The sequence below is a fragment of the Nyctibius grandis genome, chromosome 21 (genome assembly GCF_013368605.1).
Source record: "Nyctibius grandis isolate bNycGra1 chromosome 21, bNycGra1.pri, whole genome shotgun sequence".
Lineage (NCBI taxonomy): Eukaryota > Metazoa > Chordata > Aves > Nyctibiiformes > Nyctibiidae > Nyctibius > Nyctibius grandis.
In genome coordinates, this window is record NC_090678.1 from 5951033 (window position 1) to 5972924 (window position 21892).

A 21892-nucleotide genomic window follows, 5' to 3' on the forward strand; every position below is an offset into this window, starting at 1 on the left:
GTGATACATTCCTATGCAAATGAAGCAATTTTCTCTCTTTCTCTATGAAAAGTCTCCCATTTCTTCCCCATCGCTGAATTTATCTCCCAATGGACTTGATAAAACGCAACACTTGCAGGGTTTTTTTAAAACTGATCACAGAAAGGGACACATTCAGCCCTAAGATACGTGCCAATAGAAGTCCCGTTGACTCAAGCAGGGAATTCACGTGTTTATCCTTCATCAGAAGTCCTCAGTGATGACACCTCACCATCCTTTAAATCCTCAGTAAGACTACTTCTGCCACGACCCTCTGTGTCACCGCTGTCTGGCATTGCTTGGGGAAGTGATATGAGCCAAGAATACCATTTTTCTGCTGATCTCTGTTTTGTTCTCTTACTTCCATTCCCTCAACCTTTCCATTTGCACTACCTGTTGCACTGCATCTGATGCCAAGATGATCTCTTTGGGACAGGGATGGTCTTTGCTCTTGCTTGATGCCTTGACTGACATTTCTACTAGCTACAACAAAGTGAATAGTTTATATATTATATATAGTTTATATAATCTTCAACTTTAGACTCAATATACATTTATAATCTGTCTTTCCATTGTGGTTTATCCCAAGCGACTAGGCTCCTGTGGCTTAGCAAGTTGTTTCTTACCAGCTGATGAGTGCAAACTGACCACATCCACGCTTAACTTTTCCATCAGAGACGTAAAATTAATGATTTGAAGTCACCATAGCTCTAAGCTATTCTGCTGCTGTGAAACATCCAGATCGAAACTGCCTTCATGGTTTAAATTAACCTCTTTTACTTTGCAATTAGGACTGGAGGTGATGGTGTATATGATCACTTCCCGACATTCAAAAAACAAGTGCTTGGTTATTAAGCTATGAAAAATTGATCATTCGCAATTGCTGAGCCATAACTTTACAAATCTCTTTGGAGTTTGACCACTGGAATTTAAAGTGCAATGCTCAATTTCATACCACTTCAGAAGCCAAATTACCATGTAATCTGTGAGCACTGCTTGAAAATGCCCTGACAATAGCAGCTGGAATAGGGCATCACAGAGAAGGTAACCAGGCAGCTTTGCAGACCTGGCTTCTGACTCAGATTTCATCTACACAGTCTGAACGTGATTAAAACTTGAGGTTAAAAAAAAAAAAAAAAGGAGTAAATTGAAATTTCTTGCACACAGGTAACCCTGCCTCTGGCCAAGTCCAAGCACGTGTCAAGGCTTCTCTGTAGCATGTCCCAGCCTATTGCTTTCTGAAATACTTCTCTTGTCTTCCTTCTGTGTTGGAGAAAGTCAACCAGTCAAAACTCCTTCCTTACTGTTTTGTTCATTCATCACTATCTTGCTTTGAGGGCCACGCTGAAAGGGGGACATTTCTCATCCGATCACCAAGCCAGGGAAGGAAAACGCCAATAGATAGAGCTGGTGCTTTCCTCCTCTCTACCAACACCTCACACGCACACTAAGCTCATCACTAACCGTGCTCGGCCTCTCCGCCAGCAGCAGGGACGCGTGGGGTTTCCTCCAGCGTGCCGCGGCGTGGCAGGTTGGCCTCAGCAGAGAAGCTGCCCGGAGGTACGGCCATCTCCAGCCACTCGCCTCCAGCTCTGTGCCACCCCTCACCACGGCTCTGCTAGGAACCAGACCTCCTTTAACGTTATTCCCAGTGCTTTCCCTTGCTTGACAAAACTACCGCTGGGTGTACAGTAAGGGAAGGAAATATCACAGAAAAAAAAAAAATCAATTAAAAGAAATTTGCAAACCATTGTGTTAGAGAGTCTCATTTAGAGCAGCCACTTGTTATCTGCAGGGCAAGTAATTGCAGTGCTATCGCAGCAGTAACAACATGCATCAGAGAAGGTGACAACATTTTTAGGGGTATTTATTGTAAGCATACTAAATTCAAGCCTGTACCCCGCAAATTAATTTTCAAGGGTGACAGAAGTCAGTTGGCTAGAGCTGTTATTGCTAATAGCTAGAAAAGACCCACTTAATCACTTTGCATTTTTATTTGTAGAAGATAAAAGAAACATTTCTTTCACTAATAGTTTCATGCTTGTTTCATCTCATTTTATCCGGACTGCAAGATCTGTTTAATTTCATTTGATCAGTTTTCTAAGGGTCTTAGAACTACCATATTTTTGTAATCTTGTTATATACATGAGATAAAAAACAATTATTTGCCCCATCATTTCCCAAATGGGAAACCAAGACAGAAAGAAATCAAGTGACTTGTTCAAGGTCACGCTGGGAATCTGTAGCAAAACTGGAGAATCAGAAACCTGAACTCGACTCTGAAAATAGCCATAAAGGGAATTTCCTCACTGAATCAACAAGGGTTCTACAGACCTGGACATCTACCGCTATGTTTGTAATAACATACAAACCTGTGGATAACTCAGCTCTGAACGGACAGATCCTGTTGTTTCTCTCAGCTGAAAAAAAAAAAGTAAATTCTCTCTAACAAACAAAACTAGCCTACCCCCACTACCAGAGAGAGGGAGCCTGAAGTTTAGCAAGAGCACTTGAAAGTGTATCAATTGCCGGCTCTGAAAATTTCAAATAGCAGGTCTGCATCACAGATGTGTCTCTATGAAGAGCAAAAAAATGGTAATATTAATATTTAAATTTTTTTTCTCCTAAACCTTAGCAAAGCCATAACGCAAGCTAAAGGGAAATATCCACCTCAAAGTTCTCCACATTCAGGACGTGTATTGCTCGCGACATTTTACTGTTAAGTGGTGAATTGCTCAGCACTGTGGTACGTCTGGATTTTTCTGTCAGCTTTTATATGAATGTGAAATAAATTACTCAACTCCCCCTAATGATGGGGAAAATGCCAGTTGCCAATGCAGTTTTGTTTGCAGCTCTAAGTGTTTAACAGCCTCAGGAACTCTGTTTTGCTCCTGTCCAGGCTGGGGAGGAACGAGGCAGGAGCGCACAATGGAGGCAGCAGAAACCCGGAGAGGGAGGCTGAGGTTGTGCTGTGTTTATACACACAGAAACATCAACAGTTGCTCCTTAAGTTAAAACCTGAAAACTGACCAGACAAGGCGTTTGACCTAGACCTCTAAACCTGAACAACGGAGCCAAAGAGATCTTCTGAACGTTTTTGGCAAGTCAGACCTTAACAGATGCTTTAGACTTATGCAGCGTTAATGGAGGGAGCAGGTATGTCAAACCAAGTCACTGGCTGCGTCCAGGCTGCGGTTTCCATCTCTCTTCCAAGCTGTGTTGAAGTACATTGGCAGAACAACATCCATCAGGGATGTATCGAATGCTGGCACAGCAGTATTTGTCCTCTGCAAAGAGGATATGAGCAGAACAGTCAAATCTGCATAAATATCGCATTAGTAACAGACTGGGTGAAGATTGCATTTTAATATTGAACTCCAGTTGAAGCACCTACTTATTTAAAAGTTCAGAGAAGCTTCTTCAGTTGCTAGTATTGACGAATATCTCAGTACCCACTCCCAGGGAAGGCTGTGTGTACAACGCAGTGCCACAGGTCTCAGGCTAGGAGTTCATGCTGCTTCCCTTAGGGACTTAGGAGTTCGGGGATCCCTTAGGGCCTTAGGAGTTAGGGGATCAGTGTTGTAGTCAACACCCAAAGTCATACCATTGAGTTGTGCTTGGGAAACGAGCCATCAACCAACCCGTACAAACCCCTACAAGCAGAGGGAACACTTCAGAGGTCAGAGCAGAGACACTGACAGCTTTTCTGAAGAACAGGCGAGACCACCTATGCCTCTGCTGGTTTCTCTCACACTACAAATCTACCTTAATGATTATTTACGCTTCCCTCTTCCAACCTTCCTCTCTCCTCTTATGTAAACATACTATAAATACAGACTTGGCATAAAGCCCATCAATCTACTGTTCAGCTTCCCCTGATCCTAAAGGTCTTTCTCTGGACAAGCTGTGATTTAGCTCCAAGTTCCTGTAAGCCTGAGCAACTTCTTCCAACCTCCATCAGCACTAATGTGACACATGCCCTTGTGCTACCGCTGAGAGACCCGTACCTTGAGAAACCAAATCCAAATTTCAGCATGACTCACGTGGACTTCTTTAAGGGCATCCTTCTATGGCTCCCATAAGCCCCTTTATGGGTTCTTCAGGGTTTTGGAGGGAACATTGACAAAAGTCACCCTACACTGTACATGTCATAGGACTTTGCCCCAAACAAGACCAAGACCTCTGGCCAGTGTCAGATAATCCGTCACAATAAGCTACTTGTATCCAAGCCAGATATTTATTGCTATTGATCTGCCTGGTCCCAGCGAAAGACTTTTGTTCTCCCAACCCGGGACTTTGACCTCAATTAAGTTATGAATTTCAATCCGATAGACTGCTCCACTTACCCTGCTGCTCTCCCTGACTGGATTAATTAGAATTAGCTAGGCTGGGAGTCACCCCGAGCGCCTCATGGATCATGTTATTTTAATAATAAATAAAGAGACGGCAGCAGCATACAAGGAAGGATTTTGAAAGATTGTTCATCCAAGAGCATCATTCAGAACCTGCCAATACTAATTTCTCTGAGTTTGATTACCTCATTTACTTCTTTTTATTTCTATTCATTAATTGAGTTTTATCCCCCATTACTTCAGCTCCCCAAATGTGCCCTTCCTATAAAGGAACCAGACACACACTTTGCTGTTAGAAAGTTTTATTACTGCAGCTCATCAAAAGTATAGTTAGCAGGAATGGAATAGTCATTAAGCATTTAATAATCTAATAGTGCTGAGAAAAAAAAATATATAATAGGGGAGGGGGAAAGGAAAGGAGAGGGACAAGGCAACCCTGTCTACTGCCACAAAGCGTGCACCGAGGGCTCTTTATACAGATAGTGAATTGGCTGGTGGGCAAAACCGAGCGTCTTCTGGAAGGTAACATCTAACCCTGGAGAAAATGCATATATCCATCAGGATATTTTCTGACATCACAATGATGCCTTTGGAACAAGCCTAAAACGGGTTGAATTCCAAAGAAATTTGATTGGCAAGGGGAAGTTTCTGAACTAGTGAGTCAGGGCCCGATAGTTACATTATCCTTATTACTTCTCTTTCCCTATAAAAGCAATTACGTACTTGAAGATGTCGGGTCACCCAGGACTGTACTGAAATGAATTGTCTCAGCCAGCCATGTCACAGACATATTAGGGAGTTATTGACCCATAAATGAACACTTATTTGTCATGCTCATTTTAATGTTTAATTGGCTGGAACCAAAGAAACGGATTAGATGATGGAAGTTTACCAACTCTCCCAACACTGGTACCCAGCTTGCAGATAGCCAACTCCTAACGCGAGAACAAACGCGGCAGACAACTTCAACGCACCTTCCACCTTCATGAAAGTTCAGGCCTTTATTTTATAAGAAACCCTTCTCAGGACAGGGTGATTTATTCCAGCCAAGCCAAGGCTTGTCGTAAGAGGACGGAAGACCCATTTCAACATGGGATGTCCACGTTGGGACAGCCAATTGGTCTGTTAGAAGGTTACTCCAGTAACCTTCTGCTAGAAGGCTTCTCCAGGACAGGATTTACCCGTTTTGTTGCAAAAGGGAGCAATTGAGCAGTGTCTCTCTGAGAGGCAGAGGGAGGATGGCACCAGCCTTTGTTTCCCTACACAGGCAAGCGCCGCCGAGACTTCTGCTATCCCTCACACCAGCGGGGATGCCTGTCCACACAGATTTCCAAAAGCCTTTTGATACATCCTCTCACCAAAGGCTATTAAATGATACCGTCATAGAGCAAGAGAGAAGGTCTTTGCACTGCTTGATAACTGGTTACAAAAGTAAAGATTGAATAGGAATAACCAGCTTGCGCTGGTGATCGCCGGAGTCTGAGGGATCTGTGCAAGGGCTTGGGGTGTTCAACCCACACAAATGAACAGGGGGAGCAGCCTGAGAGTGAAGCATCTCAGTCTGCTAAACCAAAAGCTCACTGTAAAATGCTACAAAAGGATCTGAGAGCAACAGGGTGAAAAAACTGCAGATGAAATTCAGCGCTAATAAACACCAAGTAACGCACACATGGAAAAACAATCTTTAGTCTAAATCCACAGCGATGGGCTCCGAACTAGCTATTATCTCTGCAGAAACAGATCAGGAGTTATTACAGACAGCTCTATTATAACACCAGCTCACTATTCAATGGTAGTTAATAAAACACAAACAACAAGGAGACATTTGGAAAAAAAAAAAAAGAGGAAATAAGAATACATCATTATATTGCTTCATTGAGCCTCACATTGCACTTACAGCTTGGGGACTGAGAGAAGTGCTACTCCCTTCATCTGAAAGGAAATAAGGAAGAACTAGAAATGATTCAAAGAATGACAAGGAGCAAAGTTACCACGCAGCTTCCAAATGGGGTAGGATTAAATAGATTAAACTCCTCAGTCTGAAAAATAAGTGATCAAGGGGAATCGAGGAGGCCAATAAAGTCAAAAGCAGGACAGAGGAGGTAACTGGGGGAACAATTACTGTTTCTCATTGCACAAGAACGATGGGCTCGCACACGAAACGATCGTGGCAAGTGCAAAGCAAATGCACAGTTAAACTATAGAACTCCCACTGGCATAAAAGGTTGGGAATCCAAAGAGGGATGAGAGAAATTTATCAAAGAAAAATCCAGGAGCGCAAAGATAATACCAATAGTTCAGGAGGCCTCCAAGCCACAGCCTCTGGAAAAATATATGAAATTATCACTGTACACTTACCCTACTCTGTCCCCTAAGCATTCACTCTTCCCTGCCGCTGGAGACACGATACTGAGCTAGGAAGAATCCTGCTCTGACAGCTGTTCTCGTGGATGCAGAAGATGTACAAGTTGAGAGACAGGAACCTCCTAAACTAGCTTTGCCATTTTGAGTGCCGTTTTGCCATTTACAATCCACAAGAAACAGCTATGATCACCACAAATCTTATTTAAAATCTAAACAAAATAAGCATAAACAGTTATCCCCCTGACATCTAAAGTGTTAGAACAATTTTATTTAGGAAAACTAACAAAAGTACTTTGCACCTAAGACTGCAAATTCTGGATGCCCCAACGATGCCCTCAGAACTGTGTTTTTGTTGGGTTTTGTTGTGTGGGGGTTTGTTTTGTTTTGTTTTTTTTAAAGCAAACTTGAAGAGACAACTGCCGACAACAGATGAATACAAAATTCCATTTGGAAAGTAAAACCAGACTGTCTCATATTAAAAAGTCCTCAGGGAGAAGGTGAGTAGCAGAATTTAACTCCTTCAAAACAGGGAAAGCTTTTTCAAGCGGCTGAATGCAAAGAAAAAAAAAAAAAGATGTTCTAGGAACCATCTCTCCTGAGCAAAGAGTAGTGGATTGCTTGGCGAAGGTTGTTCCTCTGGCAGGAAGAGGTGCCAAGGCCAGAGGAAATGAAGCAAGGCTAGAGACCATTCCTGGGGTGATTAGAGACCATTCCTGTGGTGATTAGAGACCATTCCTGTGGCAATGTGTTCACCTGAAAAACCAGCAGGGCTGTCAGTGGTATCCTGTTTGCCCAGTTAACCAAACACCTTAATGAGGGGTTAAAGCATTTCCAACAATGACTTCACAGGTGTTTTAACGCATGCTCATTTCAAAGATGACCCCAAGACCAAGAGACAAAGGGGCGTGGGACCATCCCATGCCCTCGCAGGGAGGCAATTCAAGGTAAGGCTCTTTCCTGCCTCTGCAAAGGAGTAAGATACCTGTTTCGCCTCTGCACCAGGACACAGGACAGCACCATGGTGCCACCTGCACTGACCTCAAAGCTCGCTGCCGCTGGCTTCTGTCTACTGTGAGCATTGGCAAAGATTGCAGCGATCGTACCACAAAATAGCTGTGCTGGTCAGGCATGGAAACAGGCACAAGGCTCCCTGATGCAGAGGGTGGTCACGCTCCCCGAGCTAAAACTATGTGCCTACTGCCAGACTGCATTCCTCCTGCACCAGCACTGGCCACGGAAAGTGCCTCTCTCTGGACACCACAGCCCTCAAAAAAAGGTGATGCCCACAAGCGATGCAATCTCACAGCAACCCATTACAATGTGCTGCTGTCCTCGGTCCTCAGCTTCAAACCCTGCATTTGGATTACCCTGAAAGCAGCTTTAGATCTGGAGGGTAAAGCAACAGAGGCCACTGCTAGTTTTTTTCAGGATCAGCTCTTGGATTTCACTTTTCAAACACTGGTTTTGCACACGGTGGTTGAAAGGACCGCGTGGACCCCGAAATCACTGCTGGAACAACACAGAAGCCCGCAGCTGCTTCCTCGGCCGGTGAGCCTGCTTTGCAGGCAACGCTGCACGCGTCCTGCCTGAGCAAGGGTGCCAACTGCTTTGCTGCACCAGCAATGAAGCAATGATTCATGTGTCTACAGGGAGCAGAATAAACAAAGACTGTACATGTCAAGCTGGAAGATGGGAAGAAACAATGCAAAAAAGCCCAGCCTGCGCAAGCAGAAGGAAACATCGTCTGTACAACCTACGGTTTGTGATGATGAGGCTTGAGGTGTCTTCAGAAGCTGAAGAGCAAACCAGGGATAAATCTCTGCATCTCCCAGCATATATTTAGAGGCGCAAATATTTTGCAAATGTTTCTGCTGAAAGGGACTTTTCTCCCAGTAGGTAAAACCGGCATCTGCTGAGTGGTGACCATTTAACATTCAACCTGCTGCCAATCTACATTCCACAGAGAGACCCGCAGGAGAGACATGGAGCTGTGCCACTTCTAATAACTGTGTGACTGGCACCATGTCAATGCTTTAATGTAGAAAGCTACCCTCTGTCACTAAGCAGATCTCTCCTTTCTTTTGGCTAATGGCTTTCACACCCATTGGCAAGAATGTCAAGACTGAAGGGGTACGAGCCTGCAGAGTCTTCTGACATCTGCTTGGCAAAGCTGACTACAGAAATATCGAGACAGGGATTGGGGGGGGTATAAGGAAAGAAGAAAACTACTGTGGTTAATAATTCTGCTCTCATTGCTTTGCTTTTCATCTTTGTTTAGTGTCTTCATCCGTTTGCCACTGTACCTTCCTACCGCAGCAGTACCTGCGACATCCTCCGCTTGCTGCGAGCATGACCACGCCAAACCCTCTGCAGCAATCATCAGATCCAGGACAGGGTCCCTCCTGGCTTTATGAGCCAGGCTTTTAGTATTATTTAGGGGGAAATTTATACTAGGGACATTAACTGCAAGGGCACAAGGCTCAGACATTTTCCTTTTTAATCTCGGCCAGGTTTAGAGAATGGTCATAACAGCAGAGTACTTTGGCGGCTGGCACCTTACCTACAAGTGCGTTTGCACCCATCAGCTTGCAGCAAAGGTGGTGGGTTGCATGGATGCACACACATATTCACTGGGGAGGGGGAAAGCTGTGTAGATACAGCCTGGGGCCTTTGGTCCTTGGTCACAACAGTCAAGATGCCCACACTGATCCTCTCAGCATCTCCCTACAGATACAGAAAAATGAGGGCATGACCCATACTCGGTGCAGGAGGCTGGGAAGGGATGCACGTTTGCTGAGACCAGCTTAGTTTTTAAACATCTATGCGACGCCTCCAACACGAGGCCCATGCAGAGACCGAAGCAGTTCGTATTCTTGCTGTGAAATCCAAATGAACAAGACTGAAAAGAAAAAAGCAGGCAGTGACAGGCAGGGAAGTGGGCCTGACTTTTCCTTGCTGCTTTTTATCCCTTACAGACACAATCCTTTTAGAGACAGGCAGGAAAACAGAAAAACCATACAAACAAAACCAAACCAACAGACCACCAATCTTAGCAATCTTCGACATATCCATAATTTCTACTTCATTTTTAGCTAATGGTGGAAATTAGTCTTTGGATAGTTGATAAAAATCAACCTGTCTCTGCTGGGTTAGTACCATGATCTGTGGCCCAGCAACTACTTCTAGTACAATTGATTTTCCTTTTTGGCAACCAATAGGCCAGTCAATAATAATGTTGTTTGAGAAGGATTGAGTCATGAGGGAGAGGAACTCTCCCTGCCATTTATTATGTTTGTATTGTCTCCATTTGAAAAGATTTTTTCCCTTTTTTTTTTTCCGAATGAGGATGTGAGTGAAGGTATTACAAGGGGACAGCTACTCCGATATCTTTTAGAAAAAAACCCTCATACAAACAGCAAAATAAAATCCAGCTAACTCAAAATCACGTGCTAACAAGTACGACTTCAGACAGCTGGGCAGTCTGGCCTGAACTGGTACCAGATACAGATACAACATCAGCACCAAAGAGCAACCAACTCTCTCTGCAGACAGCGTAGATGCTAGATGCTTTTCACTGAAATGACTGGTGTACATAAATGAATAAAATAAAATCCACATATACTAGCAACAGATTTCCTAACCTGATGATTTGCAGCTTTGGTTCTCAAGTTTCCTTCTCAAACCCCTGAGGGTCCATGGGTGACAATCGAGAACTTGCTGACAAGCGGTTTAGTCTCGGTACAGTGATTTGCACCTTTACTAGGAAAGCGAAAGGTCAGCAAATAAAAGCTGAAGATTAGTTGTAGCTTTTTTCATCCTTGTAGTCATAATTATAGTACAATTCTAGCATACACAGATGATTACCATAACATTGACAAGCTGATTAATAGAACTGCACAATGATGTAGTTTAAAAATCATAAAATAATATTTAGATACAATTTTAACTCAGCTGCTCTATCACACAGATAAGTACACAGCCCTTAGTTATCCTCCGTGTCAAGTGATACAGTTCCACTTACAAATAACAACATTTATTTTAAGACTTGTTCACATGGCCATATAGGCTTCAAAACCTTTTCCAGAGTAAGCTGATCTGTGGCCACCACCCCAGGTCAGTTCCCCACATGTTCCCAAGGGCCGGCCTTGAATGTACAGATGATTATCCTGGAGTAAAGAGTACCCACAAATGGAACAAAGTGAAGCCACAGCAAGTCCAGGAGGAGAGTCTATGGTCTACTGTTTTGATGTTACAAATGAGAGATGCTATTTGTCCTTTTCTCTCTCATTGGACAATTACTATACCACGATGCCCTTCATCTTTCTTAAAACAGCACCAGTAATTTGTATACCTGCAACACTCCCTGGGTAGGAGGAGCAATCGCGTGGGGCCTTCGCAGCTGAGCACAGAATCCTCCTTTTCAAGCCGCCTTGTGTGCCTTGCTCTTGCAGGAGGAGTTGACCAGACCCAGACCCTGCCCCAAGAGCACTCTTCCACCTAATAGCACTGAAGCAGTACACTGTGCCTAAACTTCCCCCTAAATACACCCAAGGAGCTCCTCTGAAAGCTGGTTGAGCAGCACCTCACGTCCAGGAGGGTTACACTCAAGGAGCTCCTCAATACACTTGAGGAGCTCCTCTGAAAGCTGGTTGAGCAGCACCTCATGTCCACGAGCAGAGCTCTGCTGTCTCCTCCATGCTGGCACTGCAGCACCAGATACACCTGAGGACAAATAAAGCTCGCTGCTCCTGGCACGGGGAGCACTGAGGATGCCACAGCACAGCTGCAGGGGAGCGCGAAGCTGGGGTGCAACTCTGCACGGCTTGCGTTCAGTGCCTGCCCCGGCCCCACAAAACCTCCTTTCCAAGGCTGGAGAAAACATGGCAAGGAGAAACTCTCCCTGTGGAGGAAAAAGGTTGTCCTTTGCTCCTCATCCTCTGCAAGGAACAGTTATTCATGTCTTCGTACATTATAAAGCTAGAAATGGATACGGTAATCACATTGCTGAGCTCCTTCACAACTGTTATGTTATGAATATACTCCCCTTCCTTTCACTTCATCACTCAATTAAAAGCCTACATTTAGGCAAACAGTTGCAGGGGAAGGAGGCTGTTTTCAGACAGAGCCCCAAGCTCTGGGTATTTCCAGCAGAGCTCCAAAATACCATCCCACCACCCACTTCGAAATGGCCTCTGGCTCTGAAGGTTTAGGTAATGCAATTACACAAATGCCCCTTTTCAACAAAGCAGAGAAGCCTGTTGCCTTTCTGTATCCCCTTGCCCGTGGCAATCGCTTACCACCTCTTTTCAAACGTGCTATTAGAGCTAATTATGAACAATCAGAGAACTCAATGGCTGCAGCTTTCCAGTGACATTAGTGAACCACCCTTTTGAAACTGCACTACTGCTATTTAAAACAAAAAGCGCAGGCGCTGGACTTGTGCAGTCCAGGAGCGGGTGGTTATTCCGAGAATTAACGCGGTTTCGAGGACGCTACAGGAATGAGCGGAGCCAGGCAACCTCTCCTCCTGCTCCCAAGCTGTCTGTTGATAAACACGAAGCAATAATTTGACTCTTGCAGAGCCTCTCGATCCAAAGACTGCAAGTACTTTGACAATAGATAGTACAAAGATAACTAAAATAAGGCAGCAAAAAGCGAGTAAGGCACATCTACAGGCATGGTGAACTGGTGTAACTTGCTCCAGGTCACCTAGCAGAGCACCACCATCACTGTCTGCTTAGGGCAACTAAATCCTTTAGGACACTACCAGAGAGCCAAGATGGAAGAGCATTTATCAAAAAGGTAATGGAAGAGAGCATAAATCTGTCATGCTGTTTGACTAACTTTTTAGAAGCGTACTAAAACACAGGCAATTTGAATAAAAAAATTTCCTTCACTACCTGCTCATAACCATCATAATCCCTAATTTATTCTTTATCTCCTATGCTGCCTGCATGCAGGTACTGCTGCAAAATTGAACAAGACAAAAAAACACCTGAAGACCTGAGGGGCGGGTGGCAATGGCAGCAGCTGCTTGCACGCTGGGCTCTGGCAGAGGTGCTGCATGAGCCTGCGAAGGGAACCTCCGCCGAGAGCACATCGCTCCGAAATAACAGTGCCACTGACTCAAGGCACCAGAGCTTCCCTTACACTTAACCCACCGCTCTTTAGAGCCCACACATTAACTGACAGTGCATTTGGTAACGTGTAACAGCAGGCGCTGCGGTGTTTATGGCCTGTTAGGAAGCCAGAGTTTTTCTCACTCCCTTTTTCTTCTGGTTGCTCTTAAAATTCCTTCTGCTCTTGCTTTGAATGTGAATTCTTACAGGGTAAAGGTCAAAATAAAGAAAAGAGAAATAAACATTAGGTCACAAAGTCTTGAAATGTTACTGCAATTTATATATGGCTGAGAATAAAAATGTGTCTGCCTTCTCTGGGAACACACCTACATGTGAACAGAGACCTTTATAAAAAATTCTCCTTTATTACCTTGGTGGGGGAAAAAAAAATTTCAAAGATTGATTTTCTTTTTATGGCTATTATTAACCTTTTGTTACTGGCCAAAAATAATCTGGTTAGAAAACGTGCAATACATCAAAAAGAAAAAAAAAAAGAGAAGAAGAATTTAACAGAAAACTAATGTTCAGGGAAAACCCTGAACCCTCCCTCCAGCCTTTTCTTCTAAGAGTCAGACTTTACTTTCAAAGAAACGAGACAAGCGTCAAAGAGAAGTGACTCCTCAGACTGCTGCAGTGGTACCGCATCCCAGACAGAACCATCTCCCAGGCTGCCAGGGCAAAGGGGACGGGCAGGTGTCTGATCCAACTCCTCCCGATTTCAAGGCAAAGCTGTTCCCGTGTGTATCCCACACGTCACCCACCAGCTCTGACTGAAAGGTGACGTCTAGTCTGACAGTGGGGCATGCAAAGGCCCCCATTTGTACTGGCTCCACTGCCCCTCTTCTACGTAAGGAAAAACTCCGATAAAATCCATTACAACTGAAATCCCCAGGGTCTAAGCATGAAGATTTGTGTCTCACCAGCTACTGCGGAGCCACACTTCCTAATACCCACCTGCAGTTCTGCCCAGGCAACGGCAAGGAGGACTTTTGTACAACCATTTCATGTGTGTGTAAATACCAACACAGCTATCTGTAGCCTGTGAACACTACAGATCTGCTGACGAGCCTTCAGATTGCAGCTGTACCGAAGGTCCACCTCTTACAAATTCCTGAAGCATTTATCGCAAGGCTGCTTAAGATCTCACCGGTACAAGCTAGCAAATTTGTCAGCAGAGGTGTATCTGTGTCCAAACCGGGCAGGAGAGCAAAGCCAATAAGTGCCACGCTGGTAGAGAGCAGTCAGTCATAATTTGACAGAAATATGTCCGACAATTATTTCCGAACGCGATCACATCTACACAGGTCAGCCCTTAATTACAACAAGCTGACAAAAGTAGGAGCATTGACTCATGAGCACAGGCAGACTCAAGCTGGCTGGCTAGAACAAACCACTTGCAAAGCGGTTGTGGAACCAGCACAGTTCACAGCCTGGTCTGTTAAGGTCCCCTAAAACTGCTGCATGTTAAGCTCAGACATGTGGGCTGCAAATTGCAGTGGCTAAAAAGCTGCTTTGTGTTCAGTTAATTCAAATTGTGCTAGAAATGGTGACCCCCAAGGGGGTGAGGTGGGCATGTGGGAATGGAAATGGCATAAGATGTTTGACTTTGCCCTCAGCCAGCACTGAGATCCTGCTGTAGCTGTCACATGCCCACCATGCTGTGACCTGAAGCACCACCTACCCCTGCGGCATGCTCTGCCGAAAACAGGCATTTATCAGATGCTTTTCTGCTAGAAAAAGTGGAATTCTCTTTCCATTAGTCCACAAAGTTCTGCTGAGAGTGTAGTGTTACAAAAAGTACATTAGAGAATGCACTTTATGTAGGAAGCTACCAAACACCTCGTATGCAGGAAATCCCTTTTACCATCAGTACCACCAGTCACATTGGAAGCCACAGCCAGGTGATCAAAAAACTTTACTGCAGGGAGAAGTTTCAGCAGGAACTGAAAACAGCCCCTTATGACTACATATTTCATGCAACCAAATTGTATTTTTTTTCCCAGGTTACCTTTTTGGATGTTGATAAGCGCCCTGAAAGAACTTGCAATGGAGCTTTGGAAGAATTCAGTTTCACGTGAAACATTTGGTCAGGAGGCTGCGTAACACATCAATCAAATTCAACTTTTTATTCCTGTCTTACCTGGCTGTTAACGTCAGCAGCGTGCTGTAACAGCACCGAAACCAGCTCCTTGTGTCCTCTGTCGCACGCCCAGTGGAGCAGAGCCCGACCCTGCAACACCCAGGAGAAAATTAACAAAGCCAGCCAAAAAAAAAGCACAGAGAATCACAGTCTTGCTATTGAGTACCAATAACAAAATTAACACAGACTTCTTAAAAAAACACCACTGATATTTGTATGTAACATACTATTGCTCCTGATTTGGACTTACAGAAGAACGCTAGAATTGTTAAAACTGACAGATAGTTCAATTTTTCATTAATTTAGCATCAAACCCACAAGCCAGCAAAAAATTTAGAGGGGAAACGCAGCAAAACATGAAAAGCAGAATCCATGACACGATTTGTTTTCCTATATAGATTTGGGATTTTGACACCTCTGACTTACACAGTAAGGGTAAGATTTTCAATGCTGCCTAAATCACCCCGACGCCAAGTCCCCAGAAGTTCATTCCTCTGGCAGGTCCGAAACACTCAACCCACTGGCCCTGCCTCTGCTGCAACAGAAGATTAAAACTGAGTGTTTGGGCAGGCATCACCCACGACCGTCCCCCTCTCAGCTTTGCAACACGGGCTGCTGCTTCCATGCCTCCAACTGCTCCCAAACCTCCACAGTTTTCTTCCCATCCCCTTTCTACAAGTCTCTCTGCATGTCTCTGCCGCTACGGGAGGGGATGAGATGGAAGTTCAGATCTTCCTGGCTGTCGAGGACATGGGAAGTAGCTTAGGACCCCTCTGAGGGCTGACACGCACATCTGAAAACCCAGCTGGCCTCGGAAAGGGCTATGGAAGTAGTGAAGTGAAGCCCAGCTTTTGGGGTTGGGTTCGTGGGTGCCGCTCCGATTCTGGGCTAGAACAGCTGAGCCTGTGAAAGGTGATGCTTGTTCTTGCGGCAGGACAGCCCAGCAGAGCGGTGATACAGTTTCACACACTTTAACAGCCCTGCGCTGAGGGTGGAATGCTTATCTTATAATGCAAAAATGCACCCAAAGCAGCAACAGAGCCTGCTGACAAGCAGCTCCCAGACGTTTTCTATAAACTATAGAAGATTTTTCTATATCGGCAACTCCACAGAGAAAGGTAGCTCAAGGTAGTTGGAGATGGAAGGTTTTCTTCTTTACTATGTACACTTAGTACATTAGACTTACTGCTAGTATTGGTCTCTCCTGATTTAGGACAGCACATGGCACGCTTGCAGGGGATTCCTTGGAAATCACCCTGTGGATAACCAAGAAATCATCCCCAAGCTGCGACACCATCAGACTGCCCTGCGTTTTCCAGCATGCTACACAAAACAGTCGCAGACCTTCACAGATGAAATCAGTTAAATTAGCCCACGCCTGGTTATAAATCTCTCGACAGAGCAGTGGGAAACAAGGTGAGCAACTCATTTATCTGCTAATGGGAACTGTGAGCCAAATTTCCCCAACCACGGTGCCAAAACAGCAGGAGGGGCAGAAGACACCTGCAACCAGAGCTCACGCCGCTTCTGCTGGCTGTTCTTGGGCAGGGCAGCAGAGGTGGAACGTGATTTCGAGTAAGGAAATGCGATCTCAGACATTAAGCTTTTTACACACTTTTTGACCCAGCAAGTAATTAATTTTTGTAACACATAATTTTAATGTTACGCTAATTAACCTTGAATTAGAATGAATTTTCTGATGACGACTTTCTATGGAAGCACTGGTGACATCCACGGGCCATTTAATGATTCATGTTCTTGCACTCGACACCACTATCAAAGTCTAAAAGTGGGGAGAGTGCAATTTAAAACAATTGGTAAACATGGAAAGATCTTTAATTCCTGTTTAGCATCCTTAACTCATCGCTGGACTGGTAATTACCTGAGAATAGGATTTCGGTTGGACAAATACTACCAACTTTTGTGCCACTGATGTTTATTTCAGAAGCACTTTATCTGCAATACGCACACTAGCAATAAATACCTCAACAGATCATTTCGGTTTCTTTATATGTGTGTACAGGAACAATAGTGTAATTACATAACTAATTATTGTGCAATTACAGGACAAAATAAAGGCATTTCTATCCTTTGTATCAAAATCCGTGTTAGAGATCAGTGGCTATAATATGTTGGTTTGCGTTGTCTGCAGACAAGCAGAATCTCATTTTATTGGTGCTGAACGTGGCTGAGACCAACAAAGGAAAAACCCACAGTTTAGGAGAGACAGGGCTGTCAATTCTGTCAACTCAGCGGTACTGAAGCGCTGTGCAACTGGTTCCTTCCCTGGTTCTGCTGGTTCTGCTGCAAGTGTTGCCTTTAGAACAAGACAAGAAACCGAAGCCCAATCATCTTTAGTCATTAAAAATCTCCTTGTGCTATTTGCAGGAGTATGGATTTCCAGTCTGGGGCCAATTCCACTTTGGGTAATTACACTCTGCTTACCTATATATTTTCTCTGCAATTCTAAATGGATACAATATTTTCCAATTAGTGCCTTAAATGGCTCTGCATTGTAATTGTGCACTATTAAAAAGCTGACACGTTCCACCCCAGAAATGTCTGCATCCTCGCAGCATGCTATGCTCTCAACGCAGGGTTTAAGGGACTTTGGAGACCTTCTGTGCAAGAGCACACCATTGGATGTGAAAGGAAAAGTACCTGCAGAAGAATCTCAGCCTACTTACTATGTCATAAAAAGCATTGCTAAGAAACTTGTACTTAAAACAAGATAATATTCACTACTATTTGCACAGTATCAGGCAAATTAAAACGCTCAGGAGTTCTAGTTACTGTACTGAGGCATCTATAGAGCTACAAAGTCCACTTGTTTCCCATGTCTTCTTTAAAACAAACCTTAGCTATAAGACAAATTTAAACCGACTGTACAATCCACCTGTTCATATAGCACAGATATCACCTATGCAGGTTGAAAAATTCTTTAGTCTGCACAGCTGCTGCTTTATATCAGCATATTAGATGTGTTTGTGTGTTTAAATAACTATTTCATTAAGCAGTGAGAGACCCAAAGCAACACGAATAATTTCATACAGGAAAGCACCGCAGTAGTGAGGTCTCGGCTAAATGCAATCAAACATCAAGGTATTCCCTCCTCTTCGCAATTCAAACACACAACAGTTGTTGCAGAAGTTACTTGAGAGGGTGCATTTTCCCCTGCCTTTGAAGCATTTAATAAAAACAGCATAAAAATAGCCCCAGTGCACTAACCCTGCCTCTTAAATCTTCCGTGCTTTGCTTGGATCGCCGCTGCCAGCTTGGCCAGCTTCTGCAGCAGTTTCTCAAGCCAACAGCACATCAATTTTGCTCAGCTCCAAGTCACAGGGTGTTCACAAACAAAGCACAGGACAGGGATTTGTCGCAGATACACCGAGTCTCAGCAGACAAACGGACGGGAATGATTTTCACATCAATTAGCCAGCGCAGAGAAAGAGGAGAACAAAGCCAAACTGAATGGATGTGCTACAACATTAAGCTACACTTTTAGGCACGATGTTTGCGGCTGTAATGGCTGTACAGCAACGAGAGCCACTCTAAATTGTGGCGGTTTATTACCAGTAATTAAGAAGACATATACACAGAAGGGCTGCATCCCCCCGTGACAGCAAAAACAGCGAACGGAAGGGCTGTTGGTGCAATTATCCAGGTAAACTTCAGATTTGATTTAGAAGTCAATCACTTTCAGAGCTCCAAAACATTTGGGGAAGTTTTTCTAACGGGAGTAAGCCTGTACATCCAGAAGTATGTGATCCTTCTTCAAACCCATTTTTTTTCCCCTGCCCTTTCCTTGGCAAGCTGGCACCAACTTGGCACTTGCTGTCTCAAAAGCACGAGGATCAGGGACCAAGCGAGCATCATTTCAGATGCCTTTCATTAAAGTTTTGGCAAGGGCTTAAATACTGCACGCAGGTAACGTGTTTGTTTACTGGGATTCCTCCAACAATTAAAATAAAAATTCTCTATCTACAACCTCCACAGCCCTCGGCACAAATTACAAAAGCAACTCATCTATGCCTCTAAGCACCTTCTGGTTTGCTAAAAGTCGAAGAAATATTGTTCTCAGAAAGGCAGCAAGCAATCCACACCACCAGGATGTGCCGGTGGCAACTTCACAGCCACAGTCCATCTCTTATTTCATTAGCCCTGCTGACATACGTAAGAGAAACGGGTTGTTTTAGTCTGTGCTACTACTTCTAAGTGAATGCAAGCTATTCTGTTGAACTCTGGGCAATTTAGATACAGTAAATGGAAGCTTGTACATGATTACTGTCATTAGATTCTTTGTTTAATTCTAAATTGAAGTTTATGATACCCAAACTGTTAGCAGGTATGCTGGCTTGAACACTGGACATGAAGATCTTTATTTCTTGTGGGGAGAAGACCACTTACGCTTCTATCTAAGACCACATCTACCTAAACTCCAGAGACTTCTACTGCCCTTTCTGAAATCCTTTTGCTTCGAGTTGTTGGAGTGAGTCCAGAGGAGGGCGATCAAGCTGGTGAAGGGTCTGACCTACAAGGAACGGCTGAGGGAGCTGGGGGTGTTTAGCCTGGAGAAGAGGAGGCTCAGAGGTGACCTTATTGCAGTCTACAACTCCCTGAAGGGAGGTTGTAGCAGAGCGGGAGTCAGCCTCTTCTCCCAGGCAACTAGTGGTAGGACAAGAGGACACAGCCTCAAGCTTCACCAAGGGAGGTTCAGGTTGGACATTAGGAAGAATTTCTTCTCAGAAAGGGTCATTAGCCATTGGAAGGGGCTGCCCAGGGAGGTGGTGGAGTCACCATCTCTGGAGGTGTTTAAGAAAAGACTGGCCATGGCACTTAGTGCCATGGTCTAGTTGACATGGTGGTGTCAGGGCAATGGTTGGACTCGATGATCCCAGAGGGCTCTTCCAACCTCATTGATTCTGTGATTCTGTAAGTTGGCTTATCCCCATTTTACATTTTTATCCTTGATTTCTTTTCTCCTTTCGCTAACTTATTTCAGGTTTGCGCAAAATGAGATACAATTAGATGCAGTACTAACGCATCACAGGAATAAAATCTAAACACCTTACAATCTCCATCAAGTCTTTATTGTAACAAGGAAAGGCTGAGCCTAGCATCTTTGCAGTTGAGCACAAGACTATTTGGTGCTTCGGTAGATTTTGTTCCATAACAAGTTAACTCTTTGTATGTATCCCTGCCGCCTTTTTAAATTTATATGCATTTAAATCACAGGATTGACAGCGTGAGTTATGTTCAGAGGGCTAGGAGAGGCATCTTTTGGATATGGCAGGATGTATTTATACAGTAACACTAAAATAGTTAATAAAAATGACAAGATTATGCTTGCATACATTTCACTCTACCAAAAGCTCGGTCTGGGTTATGTCTAGTCTAAAATGGGTTCTAAAACTTCAATCAACCTGCACGATATTGGAAAATAAGCTGCCCTCCAGATTGTGAGGAACACGTTTGGATATCAAACAACACTGGTAATAGTTTCAACTCCTTAACACAACATGAAATAAATATTTCTTTCAGATTTTTCTTTTTGGTATGCTAATTTTTTTTTTTTCTTCAGACCAGTTAGAGTCAAGCCTAAGGAAGCCAGCACTTACCAAAAAAACCAAACCAAACCAACAAAACAAAACAAAACGGTTCTTACTTCTCTGAGCACTTGCTGGAGTAAGCCAAAATCACTGAGGATGTGAGGATTTAATCCGGGGGGGAATTTTGCACCAGTGGGAATCTAATACCCATTAGTTTAGAAATATGTCTTCTCTTACATCAGAGACTTGTGGACAATTCCCAAAGAGGATACCACCAGATCTGTCTCTAAACATTTATGTTGTTAGAGCACAAAAATATTTCAGCCATCTTTCACCAAATATTTTGATTTTTTTTTAAAAAAACCCAATTTCTTCAATTGAAAACGAGCCCATTTGTTGCTTGAACACAAAGGAAGGTACGAGCTTCCCAACCCTGCTAACTACAAAAGCGCACCTTGCTAGTGGAAATGAAGCAATGCTAACATGATGTTATTACACACTCATTGCAAGCATGTGAATCCCCAAAATGAGCTTTTATTAGTGAAAGGACTCTAGCCGTGTTCTGTGGGACTGCCTTGGACATTTACTCCTGTAACCTGTGACCAGCAGAAGGAGGGACGGAGCTCAGTAATGGTGCTGTGCAGCAGCTGTGTGGCACATGACAGTTTCAGTTCATTGAATTTATGATGTGGAATTCCAGCCCTGATCATGAACACCCTCCCTCCTCTCCTCTGAAAATTAATTCACATGAATTCCTGATTAATAATAAAAGGCCCTGCCATCAGCATTCAGAGCCCCAGCCAGGGCTGTCATGGCTCAGAGGGCAGAAATCTGCTTAGAGCTACAGGAGAACCCAACTGAATTTGTGGCGTCTCAGTCTATGAATGTGTAAGCACTTCATCTGTTCACCAAAACACAATGTGCTGGAAAAGCAGCGGGCAAAAGTAGCTGTACGTACGAGGGAGCAGGAGCAGGGCTAGGTGGCAGTGTGCAAGCACCGAAACCAAGGCGGTAACGCTGGTACGGCTGCATTTCCTGAAGGATGAACAGGGAACTGGCTACAGGTGCTTGCTTTTAACAAGAAAAGGATCAAGTCAATTCACAATTTTAGACACTTCTCTTATTCTTGAGGTTTCTGGCAATGCCAGTATTATCTCCCTATGGGGAAATGGTGTTTTCAGTCTGATGAGCAGAGAAAGACTGGATGATGTTGGTGTTTTTGTGCAGCTGGAAAGCCAGTGTCACTCATTTGCCCTCCACCTGGGAAGGATGAAAAGCCGATGGCACGGCAGAAAGCCTACTTCACCCGTGAACAGAGTTCATCGGTCAAAAAAGCCATTTCCCTCACTT

The 21892-nt window shown here is 44.1% G+C and overlaps 1 protein-coding gene across 3 annotated transcripts in view; it reads right to left on the reverse strand.

The window, feature by feature from the left end:
• Positions 1–21892, reverse strand: part of ACBD6 (acyl-CoA binding domain containing 6) — an 86207-nt gene that overhangs the window by 26873 nt on the left and 37442 nt on the right. For all 3 annotated transcript variants that reach the window (XM_068416878.1, XM_068416877.1, XM_068416879.1), the window contains one exon: positions 14994–15083. In XM_068416878.1, the coding sequence (XP_068272979.1) occupies positions 14994–15083 (90 nt within the window). The remainder of the gene's footprint in view (positions 1–14993; positions 15084–21892) is intronic.